At 48.7% G+C, this 17,516-nt stretch overlaps 5 protein-coding genes across 5 annotated transcripts; 3 read left to right on the forward strand and 2 right to left on the reverse strand.

Moving 5' to 3' along the window:
• Positions 1–231: 231 nt before the first annotated feature.
• BKA55DRAFT_640034 (glycoside hydrolase superfamily) lies at positions 232–3,037 on the forward strand (the record flags this gene model as incomplete). Its single annotated transcript, XM_046197117.1, has 8 exons — positions 232–609; positions 680–804; positions 860–959; positions 1,012–1,124; positions 1,180–1,871; positions 1,922–2,257; positions 2,312–2,942; positions 2,999–3,037. Exons 1-8 carry the CDS (start codon positions 522–524, stop codon positions 3,035–3,037), a joined length of 2,124 nt encoding a protein of 707 aa, XP_046052477.1. The 5' UTR covers positions 232–521.
• Positions 3,038–5,094: 2,057 nt separating this feature from the next.
• Positions 5,095–6,903, forward strand: BKA55DRAFT_306598 (ATP synthase beta chain). The gene is made up of 3 exons (XM_046185616.1): positions 5,095–5,252; positions 5,306–5,348; positions 5,407–6,903. The coding sequence occupies exons 2-3, from the start codon at positions 5,342–5,344 to the stop codon at positions 6,651–6,653; spliced, it is 1,254 nt and encodes a 417-aa protein (XP_046052478.1). The 5' UTR covers positions 5,095–5,252; positions 5,306–5,341; the 3' UTR covers positions 6,654–6,903.
• On the reverse strand, positions 6,863–8,943 carry BKA55DRAFT_563253 (uncharacterized protein). Its single transcript, XM_046192374.1, has one exon. It carries the CDS (start codon positions 8,800–8,802, stop codon positions 7,276–7,278), a length of 1,527 nt encoding a protein of 508 aa, XP_046052479.1. The 5' UTR covers positions 8,803–8,943; the 3' UTR covers positions 6,863–7,275.
• A 1,435-nt stretch (positions 8,944–10,378) lies between these two features.
• Positions 10,379–13,432, forward strand: BKA55DRAFT_592454 (uncharacterized protein; the record flags this gene model as incomplete). The annotated part of the gene is made up of 2 exons (XM_046195395.1): positions 10,379–12,986; positions 13,017–13,432. The coding sequence occupies 2 exons, from the start codon at positions 10,379–10,381 to the stop codon at positions 13,430–13,432; spliced, it is 3,024 nt and encodes a 1,007-aa protein (XP_046052480.1).
• A 723-nt stretch (positions 13,433–14,155) lies between these two features.
• Positions 14,156–16,168, reverse strand: BKA55DRAFT_505430 (uncharacterized protein; the record flags this gene model as incomplete). The annotated part of the gene is made up of 2 exons (XM_046187185.1): positions 14,156–15,966; positions 16,030–16,168. The coding sequence occupies 2 exons, from the start codon at positions 16,166–16,168 to the stop codon at positions 14,156–14,158; spliced, it is 1,950 nt and encodes a 649-aa protein (XP_046052481.1).
• Between the last annotated feature and the right edge of the window lie 1,348 nt (positions 16,169–17,516).

Genomic DNA, 17,516 nt, shown 5'->3' on the forward strand with positions numbered 1-17,516 from the left:
GTGGCGATATTGCGAGACTCTCGGTTGGGTCCAGTGTCACCCTCTCTCAACCACATGTTGAGCGTTGCAGACACATAAACTGAAAATGCCTTCCATTTAAGGGACAGCGTGCAGATACGTACCGTAGGCGTTGAGAGAAATTCACCATTCGCGACGTCATCCCAACTTATCGATAAAGCTCTGGGTGGGCAACCTGAACTGAAACTGAAAGGTTGGTCACCTTAGGCGAATGAGCTAGATAGGAGGTTGCAAGGTCTCTGATATGATAATTCTACTTCTGTTGCCACAATTTTCTGATTCTTCATCTTATTTTCCAAGCCTCTTTTTATCTAGAAAGTTGCTTTAATATCCTCTGTGCTGCGGTGTCGATTCTTCATCTCCTCAATTGTGTCTCACTTGAAGCTCAACAATTGTTTGAAGCTTGCAACACCAATATCCCGACTACCCCGCCCACCTTGAGACCTACCTACCCTCCTCCCTTCTACAACCCGCGTCGTATTCTCAATTCATCTTTGAAAAAAATGGCCGCAATTGTTGAAAACTCGTCCAATTCCCTGGACCCCAATCACTCAAGCGGTGCTGCGGGTGACATTCCTAACGATGGTACAGGTAAGTCCATGCATGGCCTGACATGTGATGATCTGATAGTCAAGAACGCCACGCTCATGATGCATTCTAGGCGTTGTAAAGCTCGATCCTTGGCTGGAGCCCTTCAGCGAAGCCCTAAGAAGGCGCTTTTCCAAGACTCAAGATTGGATCAAGACCATCAACGACACTGAAGGTGGTCTTGAGAAGTTCAGCAGGGTAAGCTTCCAGCTTCCAATTCATCGAGTCGCGTTATGATACTAATTGTCTATAGGGCGCCGAGAAATTTGGCTTCAATGTCGATGCTAATAACAGCATTGTCTACCGTGAATGGGCGCCTAATGCCACTGCCGCGTTCCTGGTCGGCGACTTTAGTACGTTTCCAAACTCAATCATGTATACATGCGCTTACACTATTTGCTTTAGACAACTGGGACCGCAACGCTCATCCCATGACCAAGAACGATTTTGGCGTCTTCGAAATTACAATTCCTGCTAAAGATGGACAGCCTGCCATACCTCACAATTCTAAAGTCAAGGTATGTCAAAATCCAGACACAATTGCAAGACATCACATCTAATTTGTATACCTAGATCTCGCTTAACTTGCCCAATGGTGAGCATGTTGATCGACTTCCGGCCTGGATCAAATACGTGACACAGGATTTGTCTGTCTCTCCCGCATACGATGCCCACTTCTGGAACCCTCCAGCCTCCGAGACCTACAAGTTCAAGAACTCTCGACCCAAGAAACCCGCAAGCGTTCGTGTGTATGAAGCGCATGTCGGCATCTCCAGCCCTGACCAGCGGGTTGCGACTTACAAGGAGTTTACCAAGAACATGCTGCCGCGAATCAAGAATTTGGGTTACAATGTGATTCAATTGATGGCTGTGATGGAGCATGCGTACTATGCCAGCTTTGGTTATCAAATCAACAACTTCTTCGCAGCTAGCAGTCGATATGGAACTCCCGAGGACCTCAAGGAGCTCATTGACACCGCTCACGGCCTTGGAATTACTATGCTTCTCGATGTTGTCCACAGCCACGCTTCCAAGAACGTGCTCGACGGTATCAACGAGTTCGACGGTACCGATCACCAATACTTCCATGGTGGTGGCAAGGGCCGACACGATCAGTGGGACAGCCGGCTTTTCAACTACGGCCACCATGAGGTGATGCGGTTCTTGCTGAGCAACTTACGTTTTTGGATGGATGAGTACCAATTTGATGGTTTCCGGTTTGATGGAGTAACCAGCATGCTATATGTTCATCATGGCATGGGCACGTAAGTGGCACTATCACCGTCTGCTCAGACTGTCATACTAATTCCAACAGGGGCTTCTCCGGCGGCTATCATGAGTACTTCGGCGCAGATGTTGACGAGGAGGCAGTGGTCTATATGATGCTTGCAAACGAGATGTTGCATGATCTCTACCCAGAAGTTATCACCATTGCTGAGGATGTCTCTGGTATGCCAGCACTTTGCCTGCCACTTTCTCTTGGTGGTGTTGGATTTGACTACCGCCTTGCTATGGCCATTCCTGACATGTGGATCAAGATCCTTAAGGAACTCAAAGATGATGAATGGGATATTGGCAACATCTGTCACACGCTTACCAACCGTCGACACGGCGAAAAGACTATCGCGTACGCTGAGAGCCACGACCAGGCGTAAGTTCATGCTCACTTCACTTGTTTCACGATCAGCTGCTAACATTAGCACAGCCTCGTCGGTGATAAAACACTCATGATGCATCTGTGTGACGCTGAAATGTATACCAACATGTCTACACTGTCACCCCTGACTCCTGTCATTGATCGTGGTATGGCGCTCCACAAGATGATTCGACTGGTGACACACGGCCTTGGAGGAGAGGGGTACCTGAACTTTGAGGGCAACGAGTTTGGTCACCCTGAGTGGCTCGACTTCCCACGCGAGGGCAACAACAACTCATTCTGGTATGCTCGACGACAGCTCAACCTTACGGATGATCCCTTGCTCCGATACAAGTTCCTCGATCACTTTGACCGCTTGATGAACCAGACTGAGGCCAAGTATGGTTGGCTACATGCGCCTCAGGCGTATATCTCACTGAAACATGAAGGTGACAAGGTCATTGTCTTTGAGCGTGCTGGTCTGGTATTTATCTTCAACTTCCACCCAACCAACAGCTTCAGCGACTACCGTATCGGAATCGATGTCGCAGGAACTTACCGTGTCGTTCTCAACACAGATAGCAAGGATGTTGGCGGTCACAACCGTGTCGACGAGAACACACGATTCTTTACTACCCCCATGGAATGGAACAACAGGAAGAACTGGACTCATATCTATATTCCCTGCCGAAGTGCCTTGGTAAGTGAACCCAGTTTTGAAAATAGTTGTTTGCGTTTCCTAACATGATCTTGCAGGTTCTGGCTCTTGAGTCCACAATTTCCCAGCACTCTTGAGTAGGGATGATAAGAGATGGGAAAAGGGGACGTGGTGAAGCTGCGAGAAGAAGTATCTGACTAGAGTGATTCCTTCATTTGGCGGGGACTGTTACAAAGTGCGTCGTTATTGAGACGAGGCCCTGATTGGTGTGTCTCTGGTTTGTTTTGTGTTGCAGATATATTATAAAATATGAAATAATAAAAGTTAACAGTCAAAAATAGTAACTTTAGTGTTCTGACTGATACTTCTTTTTGTCAATCGCGAGGAACGAGGCTAACATGATCAATAGCAACATGGCTCTGTAGCCTTGTCAGTTGTGGTGGGGTTCTGATCATGCTCGGATTTTTCGGCTCGGTTGTTCGGGAATGGATCAAAACAGGGAGAAACAAAGCTTATTGTTTAAAGCACTGGAGCAAATTCAACGGTAAGAGGCATCAGATTGGGAGAATATTGGTTCTTAGTGATGGAAGAAAGACGCATCTGCAATTGATAACCGAGACATCACTGTCTTGAATGGGTATAAGCGTCGTTTGAAGCCCGGTTACCGAAACTAATCTTGATGTCGTCAGGCTGTTGAGATTTGAACCGGGGTCGGTTAATGGGGGAAACGGTCAAGGGGGAAGAAAAAAAGTTGGAAAAGAGCCCGAATAATTGGCAAACCTCAGTACCAAAATTTAGATGGGCCACCTAAAACTTGCGACCAGCAATTGCCGGCTGTCATTGGCTGGAATCAGGACCATCTCGGCGTGACTAATGGATAGACCAATAGGGTTGGACGCTTGAGGGAAGAGGACGGGATGCAAGATGGGGATCCCCTGAACTGTCTAAAAGGCCTTGAATTGACGGCATCTCTTGAGAAGAACGTGGTTGAAGATGGTGAGATGTGAAACCATGATATCTATGGTGATCTAGATGTGAAGTAATCTGGTCTACTCAATACATTGACTTGATTAGACCGCACGCGCAGTCTCCATTAAGGTGTTTGTTTGTATGCAGTACTTCCGTGGTCTTCAGATCATCAGCCAATCCATCTTGAGCTTCCACCACCATCTCATAGAACTCAGCAGCACACAGGTAAACCAAGCCAGGTCAATGCTACTTTCCCCGCTCTGTTTTGCATCTTCCCCCTCAGAATGACATCCAGGGGATTGGTTGCTGCAAGATCATTGATGATGCCTTCGACTTCGACAATTGACGGTCAACTCTATGTGCAAAGTCAAGAATGAGATAACTGAGTCAAGATTCGGCTTCGGATATGCATCGAACTTCAGTCATTGACCCTTACAAGGAAAAATGGATCGGTCCCACGGTTGAGTTGAAGATGAGATGGAACCTAAGCCATTTAATGCCTGCAGGCCTAAGTAATAAGGACTCAGTGACGATTGTAAGGCATCTCTCCGCTGTCGCTGTTGGTTTACACTGGGTTGGCCCCAAAAATGGCCTTCTGGCGAGACAACCGCTATGGTTTTAGGTGGAAGCGCCAGGTCTGCGAATAATTCCGTCGTGTTCATCCCGGGAAATTGCCGGCATCGCAGATTCCCCGGTGGGGCCAGAGGTAATTTTGGGCTAGCGGTCCACGTGACGCTCTGCGAAAGCTCTAACCGACCAAGTCGCCCTCCCGAGCAAAACTGCTCACCTCCCGTAAAAGTTCTCCCTCAGCTTCAACCAACCTCTCTCCACTCCCATCTCTGATCGCTCTTTGTCATCTGGCAAGATGTTCAAGAGGTGAGTAATGATCGCGAGAACGAATGTCGATAATTTTTCGATGACGTTCCCCTCCCAATTGAAGCCCAATTGAGCTGACCCTTGTGTTTTTTCCTCGGCAGCGGCATTTCCTCCTTCGCCCGCGCGGCTCGCCCGGCCGTCCTCCCTCGACGTGCCCTCCGACCTTCCTCACTCCGAGTCCCCATCTCCAGCCGATGGGCGAGCACTGCCAGCGTTGGCACCGGCAAGATTCACCAGGTGAGAACGAGCCGTTCCTCATTCAATTCCGGTCGCCCGGGCAATACCGACCGCACAAGAACTCCGTGCTAACCCGACTGATCGCAGGTCATCGGTGCCGTCGTCGACGGTTAGTCAATCATCTATCACAGGCTCCCGGCGAGCCTGGCACGACACGGCGAAATTAATGCTGACATTATTGTAGTCAAGTTCGATACTCAGAAGCTCCCCGCCATTCTCAACTCTCTTGAGACTGAGAACAATGGCCAGAAGCTCGTTCTCGAGGTTTCCGTATGTTCACAACCAATTGCCTCATATGAATGGTCAATTCTAACATCCTTTAGCAACATTTGGGTGAGAACGTCGTCCGTTGCATTGCTATGGACGGTACGTCACGATCGCTTCGAAACTTCTCCTATGTGAAATCCCTAACACATTTTTACAGGTACTGAGGGTCTCGTCCGAGGTGCTTCCGCCCAGGACACTGGTGCTCCCATCACCATTCCTGTCGGTCCCGCAACTCTTGGCCGTATCATGAACGTCACTGGTGACCCCATTGACGAGCGTGGTCCCATCAAGACTGACAAGCGCCTTCCTATCCACACCGAAGCCCCCGAGTTCGTCGAGCAGTCCACCTCTGCTGAGGTTCTCGTTACTGGTATCAAGGTCGTCGATCTTCTTGCTCCCTACGCCCGTGGTGGAAAGATTGGTCTCTTTGGTGGCGCTGGTGTCGGCAAGACTGTGTTCATTCAGGAGCTCATCAACAACATCGCCAAGGCCCATGGTGGTTACTCCGTCTTCACTGGTGTCGGTGAGCGAACCCGTGAGGGTAACGATCTGTACCACGAAATGCAGGAGACTTCCGTCATTCAGCTTGATGGCGAGTCCAAGGTCGCCCTGGTCTTCGGTCAGATGAACGAGCCCCCTGGAGCCCGTGCCCGTGTCGCCCTCACTGGTCTTACTGTAGCAGAGTACTTCCGTGACGAGGAGGGTCAGGACGTGCTCCTCTTCATTGACAACATTTTCCGATTCACTCAGGCCGGTTCCGAGGTGTCTGCCCTTCTCGGTCGTATCCCCTCTGCCGTCGGTTACCAGCCCACCCTCGCCGTCGACATGGGTGGTATGCAGGAGCGTATTACCACCACCACCAAGGGTTCCATTACCTCCGTCCAGGCCGTCTACGTCCCTGCTGACGATTTGACTGATCCTGCCCCTGCCACCACCTTCGCTCATTTGGACGCCACCACTGTCTTGTCTCGTGGTATCTCTGAGTTGGGTATCTACCCCGCTGTCGACCCTCTCGACTCCAAGTCCCGTATGTTGGATCCCCGAGTTGTCGGTCAGGAGCACTATGACGTCGCCACCCGTGTCCAGCAGATCCTCCAGGAGTACAAGTCTCTTCAGGATATCATTGCTATTCTGGGTATGGATGAGTTGTCTGAGGCCGACAAGCTTACTGTCGAGCGTGCCCGTAAGATCCAGCGTTTCCTGAGCCAGCCTTTCACTGTCGCCCAGGTTTTCACTGGTATCGAGGGTAAGCTCGTCGACCTTAAGGAGACCATCAACTCCTTCAAGGCCATCCTTAACGGTGAGGGTGATAACCTTCCTGAGGGTGCCTTCTACATGGTTGGTGACTTCGCCTCCGCCAAGACCAAGGGTGAGAAGATTCTTGCTGAGCTTGAGGGTCAGTAAGGGGTTTAAGTATTGAAGTTAATGCCGCGGGAGACGGGAGGAGAGAAATAAAGGACCTGTGTATAGAGAAGAGGAACAAAGGTCCCGGAAGGTTTCTCATAAGCTCCACCAAGTCTCTTATGTGAGCTGTGTACTAAGAAATCAACAAAATTCCTCTTGTAGCCATATCAAGCTTTTCTTTTTTACTAAAAGTGATCCATTCTTAATTACCTTTGATGTGACGAGTGACTGCGTAATGATGCTCGATATCTACACTGAATTACAGTCGATATCACGCTTGGCTTATTTCAGTTTGACTACTTAATGTCAGACTAAGGAAATTCTCTTGGGCTTCATATCTCCACGGACTCTGGATATAGATAGATATAAGCTTGGTGAATCTTCCAGGACGGTGTGTCAGTGGTTATGAGAGTGATGCGCAGAGCCAAACCTCGCAATGAGTTGGTCAGTTGCAGAAGTGGAAAGTTACCGAGTATATACAAATTTGATTCTATTCTTGCTGAAGAAGGAGACCTTTAAGTCTCACGGGTATCCAATAAAATCGTTCCCAAACATCCTCTCGTTTCCCGACTCCCTGTGTTCTATTGATTCTTTCAAATTGTCCATCATTGAATATGTTCAGTCATGGATCGAATGTAAAGGTCGAGTTCATGTCGGTCCTCCATTTCTCGATAGCCTCTCCCTTTGTTATAACTTGCCCTCTTGAATCCATGAGCACGAGCTTCTTCTCGGCAGGTATCCACTCAACACGTCTTCCCTTCTCGTCAACAAGGGTGATGGATGCCGTGGGATCTAATCGTAGGCTGTTGGGTTTTTGCGGTGACCAATTTGGATCTTCGAACAAAACTCTTCCAAGCTCAAGCTCGCCTTCGACGAGGCGTGCCATGTGTGGGACGAGAAGATATTGCTGCCACTCTGGGCCGATATACTCGCAAAGATCCCGCAGTGAACGATTTCCGACATTCTTTATCCACCAGACATCTGACGGGAACTTGAGGAAAGCCGCATAGTAAGCGAGAATGATGAGAGCTCGGGGGCGTAATTCGCGTGCGAGTTGGACGAAGGGTCGGGGCACAAAAGTGAACCAAGTGATGATCCGTAGCATCATGGTGGGCCCGAAACCATCGTGTAAGTTCTGATATAAGGAGCCGAGGAATTGAAGTGTCTCGTAGTAGGTTTCCACGTTAAGATAGTCTGGATCGCTGGGCTCGATGGAGTTGAGCATGGAGACAAGGCAGGCAGGAATATGGTTTGTGGCCTGCTCAACGTCGACAGAAGGTCTGTTGAACAGACAGTAAAGGCCCGAGTCAATGAGTTTCTCAACACCCATGAGGTCAATGACGAGGCCAATTCCCCTCCAGACAATCATCCAATCGATCAAGTAAAGCTTTTTACCATCTTCATCGCGGAAATTTTGAGATGACAGAGCAGTGAGTAATAGAGAGTTGGCTAGTAACGCTGGGAACGTCTCAGGCTGTGCTTTTTCTACGGCCAGACGATATCCCTCAAAGGAACGAGCGCGATAGGTGAGAGCGCGTGCAGGGTCGTGGCTCAACTCAAGACTCTGCATGTGAAGACTTGCAAGACCAAATAACGAATCCATAAGAAAGGGGTTCTCAAAGGCAACCTGGACCATTCTGTTTCTTAGAACTTCGTTGATTGGGTTCGAGGGTCCCTGGTCCACTGAGAAAGAGGTACACGTTGAGCTGGTGTAGAACCAGAGTAGCTTCATATCTGTCACGTCCATTTGACCATGGCGGAATACGGGCGAGACGGCCAACGGCCCCACCTCTTTCATAGGCTCATCTCCAGAGGAAATAGAGACGACATCTGGTGAAGGAGCATTCTGAGGAGCGGATGGGGGTTCTGGTGGGCGTTGAGGAGAAATGGTGATGTTGTTATTTAAAGAGGGAGTAGTTGAGGCTGCGGGAGTCGGATACACGCAATCTGCCTTGCGCAATCTGCATGATCGACAGACAGGACGAGCCTCGTCGCATTTAACCTTGCGAGCTTTACAGTTGCGACATCCTGTTCGTGACTTCTTGTGAGGTCGTTTAGAATGGTAGGGCTTATTGTTATCGTAATTAGGCGGCGATCCTTCTGGGCTCTCCGACTGGGGCTGCTCTGATGAGATCTGAGAGTTGTCCATGGCTGCTGAGACTATAACATGGTCATATGTAGCAACAGTTAGTTATCACAGATGGAAGGGACGGAATTATGTATGAGATGAAAGAGGTGTCTTGATTTAGTGAGAGTGAGTTGAGTTTCATGCTAGCATGGATGGATGAATGAGTTGCTTGATGACAAGGCCTCGCCCACCAACAGCGGAAACCCCGCGTGTGCGTCTCAGGACCAAACAAGGCTTAGCAGCACTCTAAGTTAGTTCCATTGCAGCTGTGACTGGATGACGACTCTAGTCTATGATGACAATGAGATTTGTGTCTGTACAGAAGGATTCGGGTAGACGGGCCCTGAAATCCAATGTTGTCTAAGGTATTCCAGGGCTATTGAGTCCCTCCTTGTAAGTGGTTTATTTGCAGTGGAATATGGTACTTGACTCAAATAAACCTAACATCAAGTTAAAGTAGGTACATGGTTATCCAAAAATGCATCAGATAATATCCCCATGTTGCGTAATTTGACACGAGGCATAATCTCCTCGAAAACGAAACATTTCAAACAGAACGTCGAGTTGACGACGCCCAATTCCAAAGTCGGCAATCTTCAGGGCCCGTCTTACTCCCCTTCAGCCAGCTCAGCCTAGGCAATTGGTAAATATCAGGTCATAGCAAGAGAGTGCATACTGCAGCAACGGATGCATTGGCTTTGCGTGTTTTTTTTTTTTTTTTTTAACTTTTCACCAAGTCGCAATCTCCCAAAAGTACACTTGCTGTACTATTATGTTATAATCATACCTAAGATATAGTTGTTTTTTTATATCATGCCTGGCGGTCGAAGCTTCGAATGTCTGTTATAGCAGAGTTTTGGTAGTAGTGCATCCTTAACGATTATGCTTATGTCCTACCGATCAGTCGAGACGATCACTCGTCGGTTTCTGCAGGATTGATACATGCAACCGAAGATCCCATTCATATATAATTTGAATGAAGATGGACCGATATATCTGAACTTTTTGGCAGCCTAATGGCATTATAGATAGCTAGAGACAATATACGAATTTAAAGATACCTACCAAGCAAAACCCCAATGGTCTATCTGAGAACCGTATACTAGAGCTACTTCCAGAACATATGTAACTTACTATCACGACATTATACATTGTTTCGAGGCTTACTTGCAATTGTGATTTCCACTTACACGGATTCATTATTTCAGTGGATAAGATACCCTATACCAATAGAAAACTTTATCAAGTATATTCTTGAATAAACTTCCAAAGTCTCACATGTAGAAACAAAAGAGACCGGACTGTATTCGATGCAAGTCATAGAACTTTTGTCCTTTTCCTTCCCTTATAGAAGACAAATGCTAACATTGTCCCTTGCTAAACCGGACCCGAGATTTGATCGGGGTTCGGCCGACTTAAAAAAAAACCCCCGGCCCCGGTTTTCAAACTTTTGGGGAAATTGTTAAGCAAGACATGACAGGGCTTATGGCTCATAACTCATAGCTCAAAGCTCACAAACAACAGCCTTGCGACTTTAACTTCAAAGGCTCCGCCATAGTCTTCAACTCTCGGTACCGACCGACGAGAACTCGCCCGGATGCAATCGACAGGGCTTCGCGCCCTGCTCAATCCTGCTATCGTCGCCGCCAGATCACAAGTCCGATCTCGAATACGCTATCGATCATTTCAGACATCGTCAACCTGGAGGGACACAGGCGCAGGCGCAGGTGCAGGCGCGGGTGCAAACAATGGTGACAAGCCACCAGGGCAATCGGCTGTTGTAGAGGACGAAGATGTACAGCCGCAAAACGGAACCGAAACCGCACCGGGTCGTTCACGAGTTCGGACTTCGACTTCTTTGAAAAACAGAATAGCTCGCAAACATGCCGCTCCTGCGCTACCCCCCGTCAAACTACCACAAGCGTTCCTCGACGACAATGTCACTCTTCACCATGCCTGGAGGAGACCACAACTCCCGATTGCTCTCGCTGAAGACGCCAAACAACCAAAGACGTCCTCTATCTTTGTCGATCCTCAGGTCGCCGATAAGAAGACTCGAATAACGGAATCTAACAAGGCGCTTGAAGATTACTTCGATGCGACATTCACTGCCATGTTCGAGAAAGTCGCGGACCGTGTAAAAGCTGTTGTTGCTCTCGATGCCAATTGCCACACAGAGGAGCTCGTTCATAAGCTGACGAGCCTCACCCGCGCCTACGACATGCTGCTCGACTCAGCATGGCATTTGGCCGATTCCTTATATCCTGCCCGACACGCGGAATATACATACACTTCAAAACCCTTCTGGTGGTGGCACTACTATAAGGACTTTGACCGACATGCCCAAGAGTTTCGCGACCAGTTCCTTTCAGTTCAGACAGGTCTCGATAGCATTCTCGACTATGACTGGAGACTCGACCACTCCCTAGCCCAAGCCATCGCCGACCTGCCTATTCTCACGTTCTCCTCTATTAGATCTGCTCTGCGTCGAGAATTAACAACACCGCCCCCTCCCGACTCTGAGTCGAAGAACCTTAAGCGTCAGATCACCATATTGTCCATGTCTGGCTATAGCGGACAAGCCATATCAGAGGCTGTCGCAGAACACATCGCCTACTTCAACGATGCTGATCTGGTCAAACTGAATGCCCAGGATTTATCCGTCACAGTAGGAGACTATCTCGACCAAGACTGGGCTTATTCGCGAGGGTCTCTTTCGAACATGGGATTCCGCGCTGCAGAGATGAATGGAAAGCTTTACAGGGATCCCGATGTGGTGGCACGCCCCGAGGAGGAGGATAACGACCCTGACACGGGCGTGATTAACATTCGCGCAGCCTCAGGTTCGCTTGAAGACGAGCTTTCCAAAATCAAGCAGGGTGGCTATGACCCCTTTGGCAAATGGGAGAACCTCAAGATCGACAAGGTCTTGGAGCAAATTATACAGGCAGCCGAGCTTAAGCAAGGCTCCCCGCGTGAGAAGCCTCTCATCATCCATATCCACGATTTCGTTGAACTTAGTATGACACTTGAGGGTTCAATGCTCATCACGAGATTGAGAAATATCGTCGATTCAGCCTGGCAGCAAGGGTCAAAGGTTGCAATTCTGGGAACGTCCTCGAGTGAGCAACCTTCAGAGGAGTATCAAAGCATGCTTCGAGATCTCTCGGTTGGAGACTTTGTCATTTCTCGACATATCGATCCTTCTCGCACTTTAAGGCAACCCAAACCGTCTGGCGGCTTACAAACTTCCGATGGCAATTTCCCTCTGCAGGATACAGACATTTTCGTGGAGAACGTTCAAAACATCAACCGTATGCTGAAATCATTAGGCAGCCAGTGCATCCTTGAACTTTCAGATGCTCACATGAAGATCTTTATGCACGCTACAGACACCCGGGCTCAGATGCTCAAAAAGTCTATTCTTCCTCTACCAGAGGTGTACAACATTGCATGCGCCGCAAAACGCCACGAAGAGGAAGCCGCAGGTGCTGCACCAGGAGGAGTGTATGAGCGCCTTCTCATGGGCCCTTTAAGGCAAAGACCCGGGCAGCGATACCTTGACGAGCCTGAGCAAGACGGCAAGACGGAAGGAGAGGACTCACAGAAGAAGGATGAAGACCCGCAATCAGGCGGCCGGGCATCTATGAAGCTGAATGAGTATGAGAAGCGGATATCTTCAGGCCACATCAACCGTCAGAACTTGAGAACGACTTTCGACGATGTTCACGTCCCCAAGGAGACCATATCTGCCCTCAAGCTCCTCACAACCCTGGCGCTGGTACGGCCTGATGCGTTCTCTTATGGTGTACTAGCCCAGGATAAGATTCCTGGATGCCTGCTGTATGGACCTCCTGGTACAGGCAAGACGTTGCTCGCAAAGGCGGTTGCCAAGGAGAGCGGCGCAAACATGCTCGAAATCAGTGGTGCGACTATAAATGACAAGTGGGTTGGTGAGAGCGAGAAGCTCATCCGCGCTGTCTTTACTCTGGCCAAGAAGATCTCACCGTGTGTAGTCTTTATTGATGAGGCCGATTCTTTACTAGCAAACCGCAGCATGCTCGGTGCTCGCGCATCACACCGGTCTCACATCAACCAGTTTCTGAAAGAATGGGATGGTCTTGAGGAGACAGAAGCCTTCATCATGGTTGCCACCAACCGTCCATTCGACCTTGATGACGCTGTTCTCCGCCGCCTGCCACGCCGTCTGCTTGTCGACCTGCCTCTACAAGCAGACCGCAATGCCATTCTGAAGATACTCCTCAAGGGCGAAACCCTTGACCCTGCCGTTTCACTCGAAGATCTAGCCAAGCGTACACCCTACTACTCAGGTTCTGATCTGAAGAATGCCTGCGTCGCTGCCGCCATGGCTGCTGTTGAGGAGGAGAATGAAGCTGCTGCACGTCACAGTGGCCCCGAGCCGTATGAATACCCTAAGAAGCGTATTTTGCGCCAGGACCACTTCGACAAGGCACTTCGCCAGATACCGGCTAGCATCAGCGAGGATATGCAGTCTCTCAAGCAGATCCGCAAGTTTGATGAAGAATACGGAGCCAAGAAGAAGGGTGCAAAGAAGACGATGGGTTTTGGCGTCGGCGCAGAGAAGAAGTTTGCAGATGCTGAGGAGGTACGAATCCGTCGCGGTCCGTGAGGATGTTGATGTTAGGCTTGGATTTGGGTTCACATGTTTATGCATCATGGCGTCAGGCAGGGATCTTTCTTTGTATAACACACACATATAGACTTGGCCAACACAGAGGTACTTACGATGGATTGAACTAAATGGCGAGACTGTTCTTTGACATTTCAAGGATATAGCATTGGCAAAAACAGCCAATAAACTATAGAATGATATAACCAGATACTGAGTCACAAATCTGAGACCCGGTAACGACGGTCATAATAAGGCAATTAGACTCCATTCCAGAGCATTCAGGTTTAACCCTCCTAACTGCAGAACAGATCCCATCCATCATATCTAGCCTTCACCACTGATACTCCAACTCGAACTGCTGCAACGGAAAAGGGCGTATCACTGGCCCTGACCGCTTGAGGCGACTCATGGCAACGACAAGACACTTGATATCCGTAGGATCGGCCAGCCTCCCCCCCACAAAGACAGGCCAGACATGTCGATGTTTTGAAGCGACTGCCTGCCAAACTTTGATCACGGTGGCACCAGGCACAAACGCAAAAGTCGAAATTTGTCAGAAAATGCTAATGATGAGCATAATAACCGTAAATGTCACCTTACGATAATCTTCGGACAAGTCTGTGACAATGATTTATAGATGCTTTTTTAAATTTCATCGATCTCGTCATGCTTTCTCCCCTAAGAGGATTATTATTTTTTACGGAATCGAGCTTGGAAGGATCATGCTTCAGTCGATATCTGAATCCCTTCTGCTGCGAGAGCCCTCGAGTAGTCGGCTTGAGCCTTCTCCAAAGCATTCATAGTTGGTTGCATCAAAGCAATCACGGCAGCTTTGCCACCTCCAACATTATCCGATCGCCATCTAATCTTCTTCCCGGTTCGCTGGAAATGATCGCGGATCTCCTTCTTCCGGTTGCGAATGATTTCCTCACGCTCCTTGTCGGCTTCCTCTGCAACTGCGTTGATACGTGCCAGTGATCGGCCCAGGGACTCGGCTAGGTATTGTAGTTCACCAGCGCGGTCCGGGTCGCCTGAGAGGAATGCGTTCCAGAACTGATGCAGAAACTCGATAGTCGTTGCGTGGGTAAGGCTGCACTTGCGGGAGATCTCAACAGGGAGCCCCATAGGTTCAGAGGCATCCGTCTCATGTCCGTATTTTTGAGCGCGTTGCTGGCGCACACCCTTCATGATGTCCTTATCGGCAGCTATAAGTGCAGAGCGTGATCCAACATGCGGACGTTTGGGAGTATCTTCGTCACTTTCGCTCTCTTCGTCAAATCCCATTGCTGCCTGTATATTTATTCCACCAGCACCGTCACCCTCGAGAGTCTCGAGATCTCCCACTATCTCGAATAGGACTTCGCTAGGAACTTGCTTTTCGAACACCGCAGCTTGTTTCGAGGGTGCAGAGTCATGTTTCGAAAAGAACTTGTTCTGTTCTTTCACGTTGAGCATGATACGATGCTCCTTCGCGTCGCCCTTGAGATCACGCAATGCCAGCTGAACATAGGCGTTGTAACCACCATCGGGATCATCAGTGTTGACATCAGAAGGTGCAACATTGGCCATGATCTTCTCACTGAGACTGTTGAGGGTCTTCACAATTGGTATATTGGCCCTAGGGCGCATCTCGACATCCTTCGCGTTTCCACTTTTGAAACCTCCTTGATTCTCCTCGTTGGCCTCGATGTCGATAAAATGCGGTACTTGGTTTGCCATGATCTTGCTCTGAAACGCAACCGTATTCTCGTTGGGGTCATATTTGTCGAACAAAGGGTCAGTAGGATCGTTCTCAGCGACTCGCTCACCGCGTAGCTTTTTGGAAAGTCTGCTGAGGAAGAAACGGGACCAGAAGTCCGCTTCAGATATCTTGGGGACATTCTCGTTGTATACACGCTTGATCAGGGGATGTTGTGCGAATATCATTTGCACCTGTTCTACGCTGATGTTTAGTTTTAGTTCGCCATCAACAGTCTTGGGTTTGACGGTTGAGAGGACATTATAGGCTCCTTTCTTCTGATTTATCTCAATAGCGTGGGCTCGGAGAAGACTTGTCCGGGTTGACCAGAACTGTGAATTAAAGGCGGCTCCCGATAAGGAGTCAGGCTTGGTTTGCATCGCTTCAACATATGTTTGATGCAGACTTGTATCTTTTCTCATCAGTGACTGTTGCAGCTCGATGTCGTTCTTGAGCTGCGAGTCATCGAACCAGCGCGAGGATGAAGCATTCTGTGAGTTGACAGCGCTGGCGAAGGCCATGGATGCGGAACCACTACCACTACCACTACCACTACCACTACCAGGATTGGGCGTTGAAGAGCCACCATTTGCGCCAGGTGGTTTTGGAACAGATGCATCGCTGCCGCGTGTGGAAGCTAGTAGACTGGATAATAGATCTTTAACGGCTTTTGCTTCATCCTTAGCCTCGGCGGTGTTGAAGTGGAAGAGATATGTAGCAGGCTCAGCATCTCCAACTTTTTCAAAGATTTTGAGCATAACCTTTGGTGAGGAATCTGGAGTCTGTTGGAGGTCTGACGTGATGCCATGTTAATAACCAATTCGGACCACAGGACGAAAACCGCGTCTCAGCTTACTTGTGATGTTGTTGATGTTGAGTGAGACTGTGGCAGGGCCTCCTGAATTAGGAGTCCAAGTGACCAGCTGATGGTCACTTGTGAGAGTCAGGATGCCCTCCTTCTTTTTGAAAAGGGTACGTCCCACTGGGATCACCATCTTGAAGGTAAACTATCTTGTTAATGTGACGGTTTGATACGGATAATCACCGTTGAGAAGATGCTTCCATTTATTAGATTAGATTGGATGCCTGCTCTTCAGTGCTTTGTTCAATAAGACCCACTCGCGGCCACTGATTTCATGATTACCTAAGGCAGCATGCATGGCATCTAAGCTCAGACTCAAACGGGACTCAGAGTTGAACAACAGGAGGTTCATATGGAATATTTGATCGTAACTTATAGGTTACCGTTAGCATCTGTGGTCGGCTCCTTCAAATTTCATATGCGACTGCAAGATCACATCAAACTCATCATCAAACCAATCAATTAATCAGGTGATAGCCTAGTAAGGTTTGGCGTTGTAAAAATGGCAGGTGGAGTTGCTTGCAGTTTTCTCAATCTTAGCACGTCTTATGCCGACTCCAACCTGTAACTTACAAGACTTACAGGAAGCTGTGGACCCTATCAACTCACCATCTGATGATACTCGTTGATTCTATCTATAATAAGGCTCTAGCTATGTATTCTCTAATGTTGGGTTCTAATTGGTTAGCAACGAGAACTTGAGCTGCACAAAAACAAAAACGGAACATGGAATGCCGCGGGATCAGAACATATCGAATTGACGCTTCATGCTGATCTGCATACGTCAGAGGTTCGTATGTGCGTCAATACATCATTCATCAGCTCAGCTTCTCCAACTATGAATGTGGCTGGTGAATTACTATTATCAACTGCCTGTTTTTCCCGTGGCTCAAACCTTTCGACATATTCGAAACTCTCTCCAAAACCTGGAATGCATGAGATCATGAATGCATGAAAATACAGTAGAGTACAGTACATACAGTCCCACCCCAAACTCCCAATTGCCCTTGTCGCGTCGGCTATTGACCCTGTTTGAACCACGTAAAACTTCACGATGGTTACTCCGCAATCTCAGTTCTTTTCCTGTGCGCCCTGATTCACTCCATGATTTGACTAACTTACTGACACTTTTTCAGACTAGACCGTGTGAGGAAGATCTCCCCATTCCCACAAATGCACCACCAGGTTTCATTCTAGCCCCCTATAACCACAAGTCACCATCATGAATCAGTCGGCATTGAAAACCAAATGCCCCAAAATCGTGGGGAAGTACAAGCGACGGCCCGGCTCAACGGGTGCCATGGTGAGCACTGAACGGTACAGCGTTTCCGGGGATCACTCTCTCCTTGCTCAAGCATTACGGCGATCCTCGGTAAAGAAGCCTCAAGTCTCCGAAAAGGACCCCAAAGCCCCAAAAATATTGAAACGTGCCCCAATGACAGCTGCCGCAAAAGTCCACGATGACCTCTAAAACAGTGTGT

This window comes from Fusarium redolens (genome assembly GCF_020744475.1).
Source record: "Fusarium redolens strain MPI-CAGE-AT-0023 chromosome Unknown BKA55scaffold_5, whole genome shotgun sequence".
NCBI lineage: Eukaryota > Fungi > Ascomycota > Sordariomycetes > Hypocreales > Nectriaceae > Fusarium > Fusarium redolens.

What these genes read in the sequence shown, in the direction of transcription:
- BKA55DRAFT_563253 (XM_046192374.1), bottom strand. Translation starts at nt 8,802, where the DNA reads ATGGACAACTCTCAGATCTCATCAGAGCAGCCCCAGTCGGAGAGCCCA.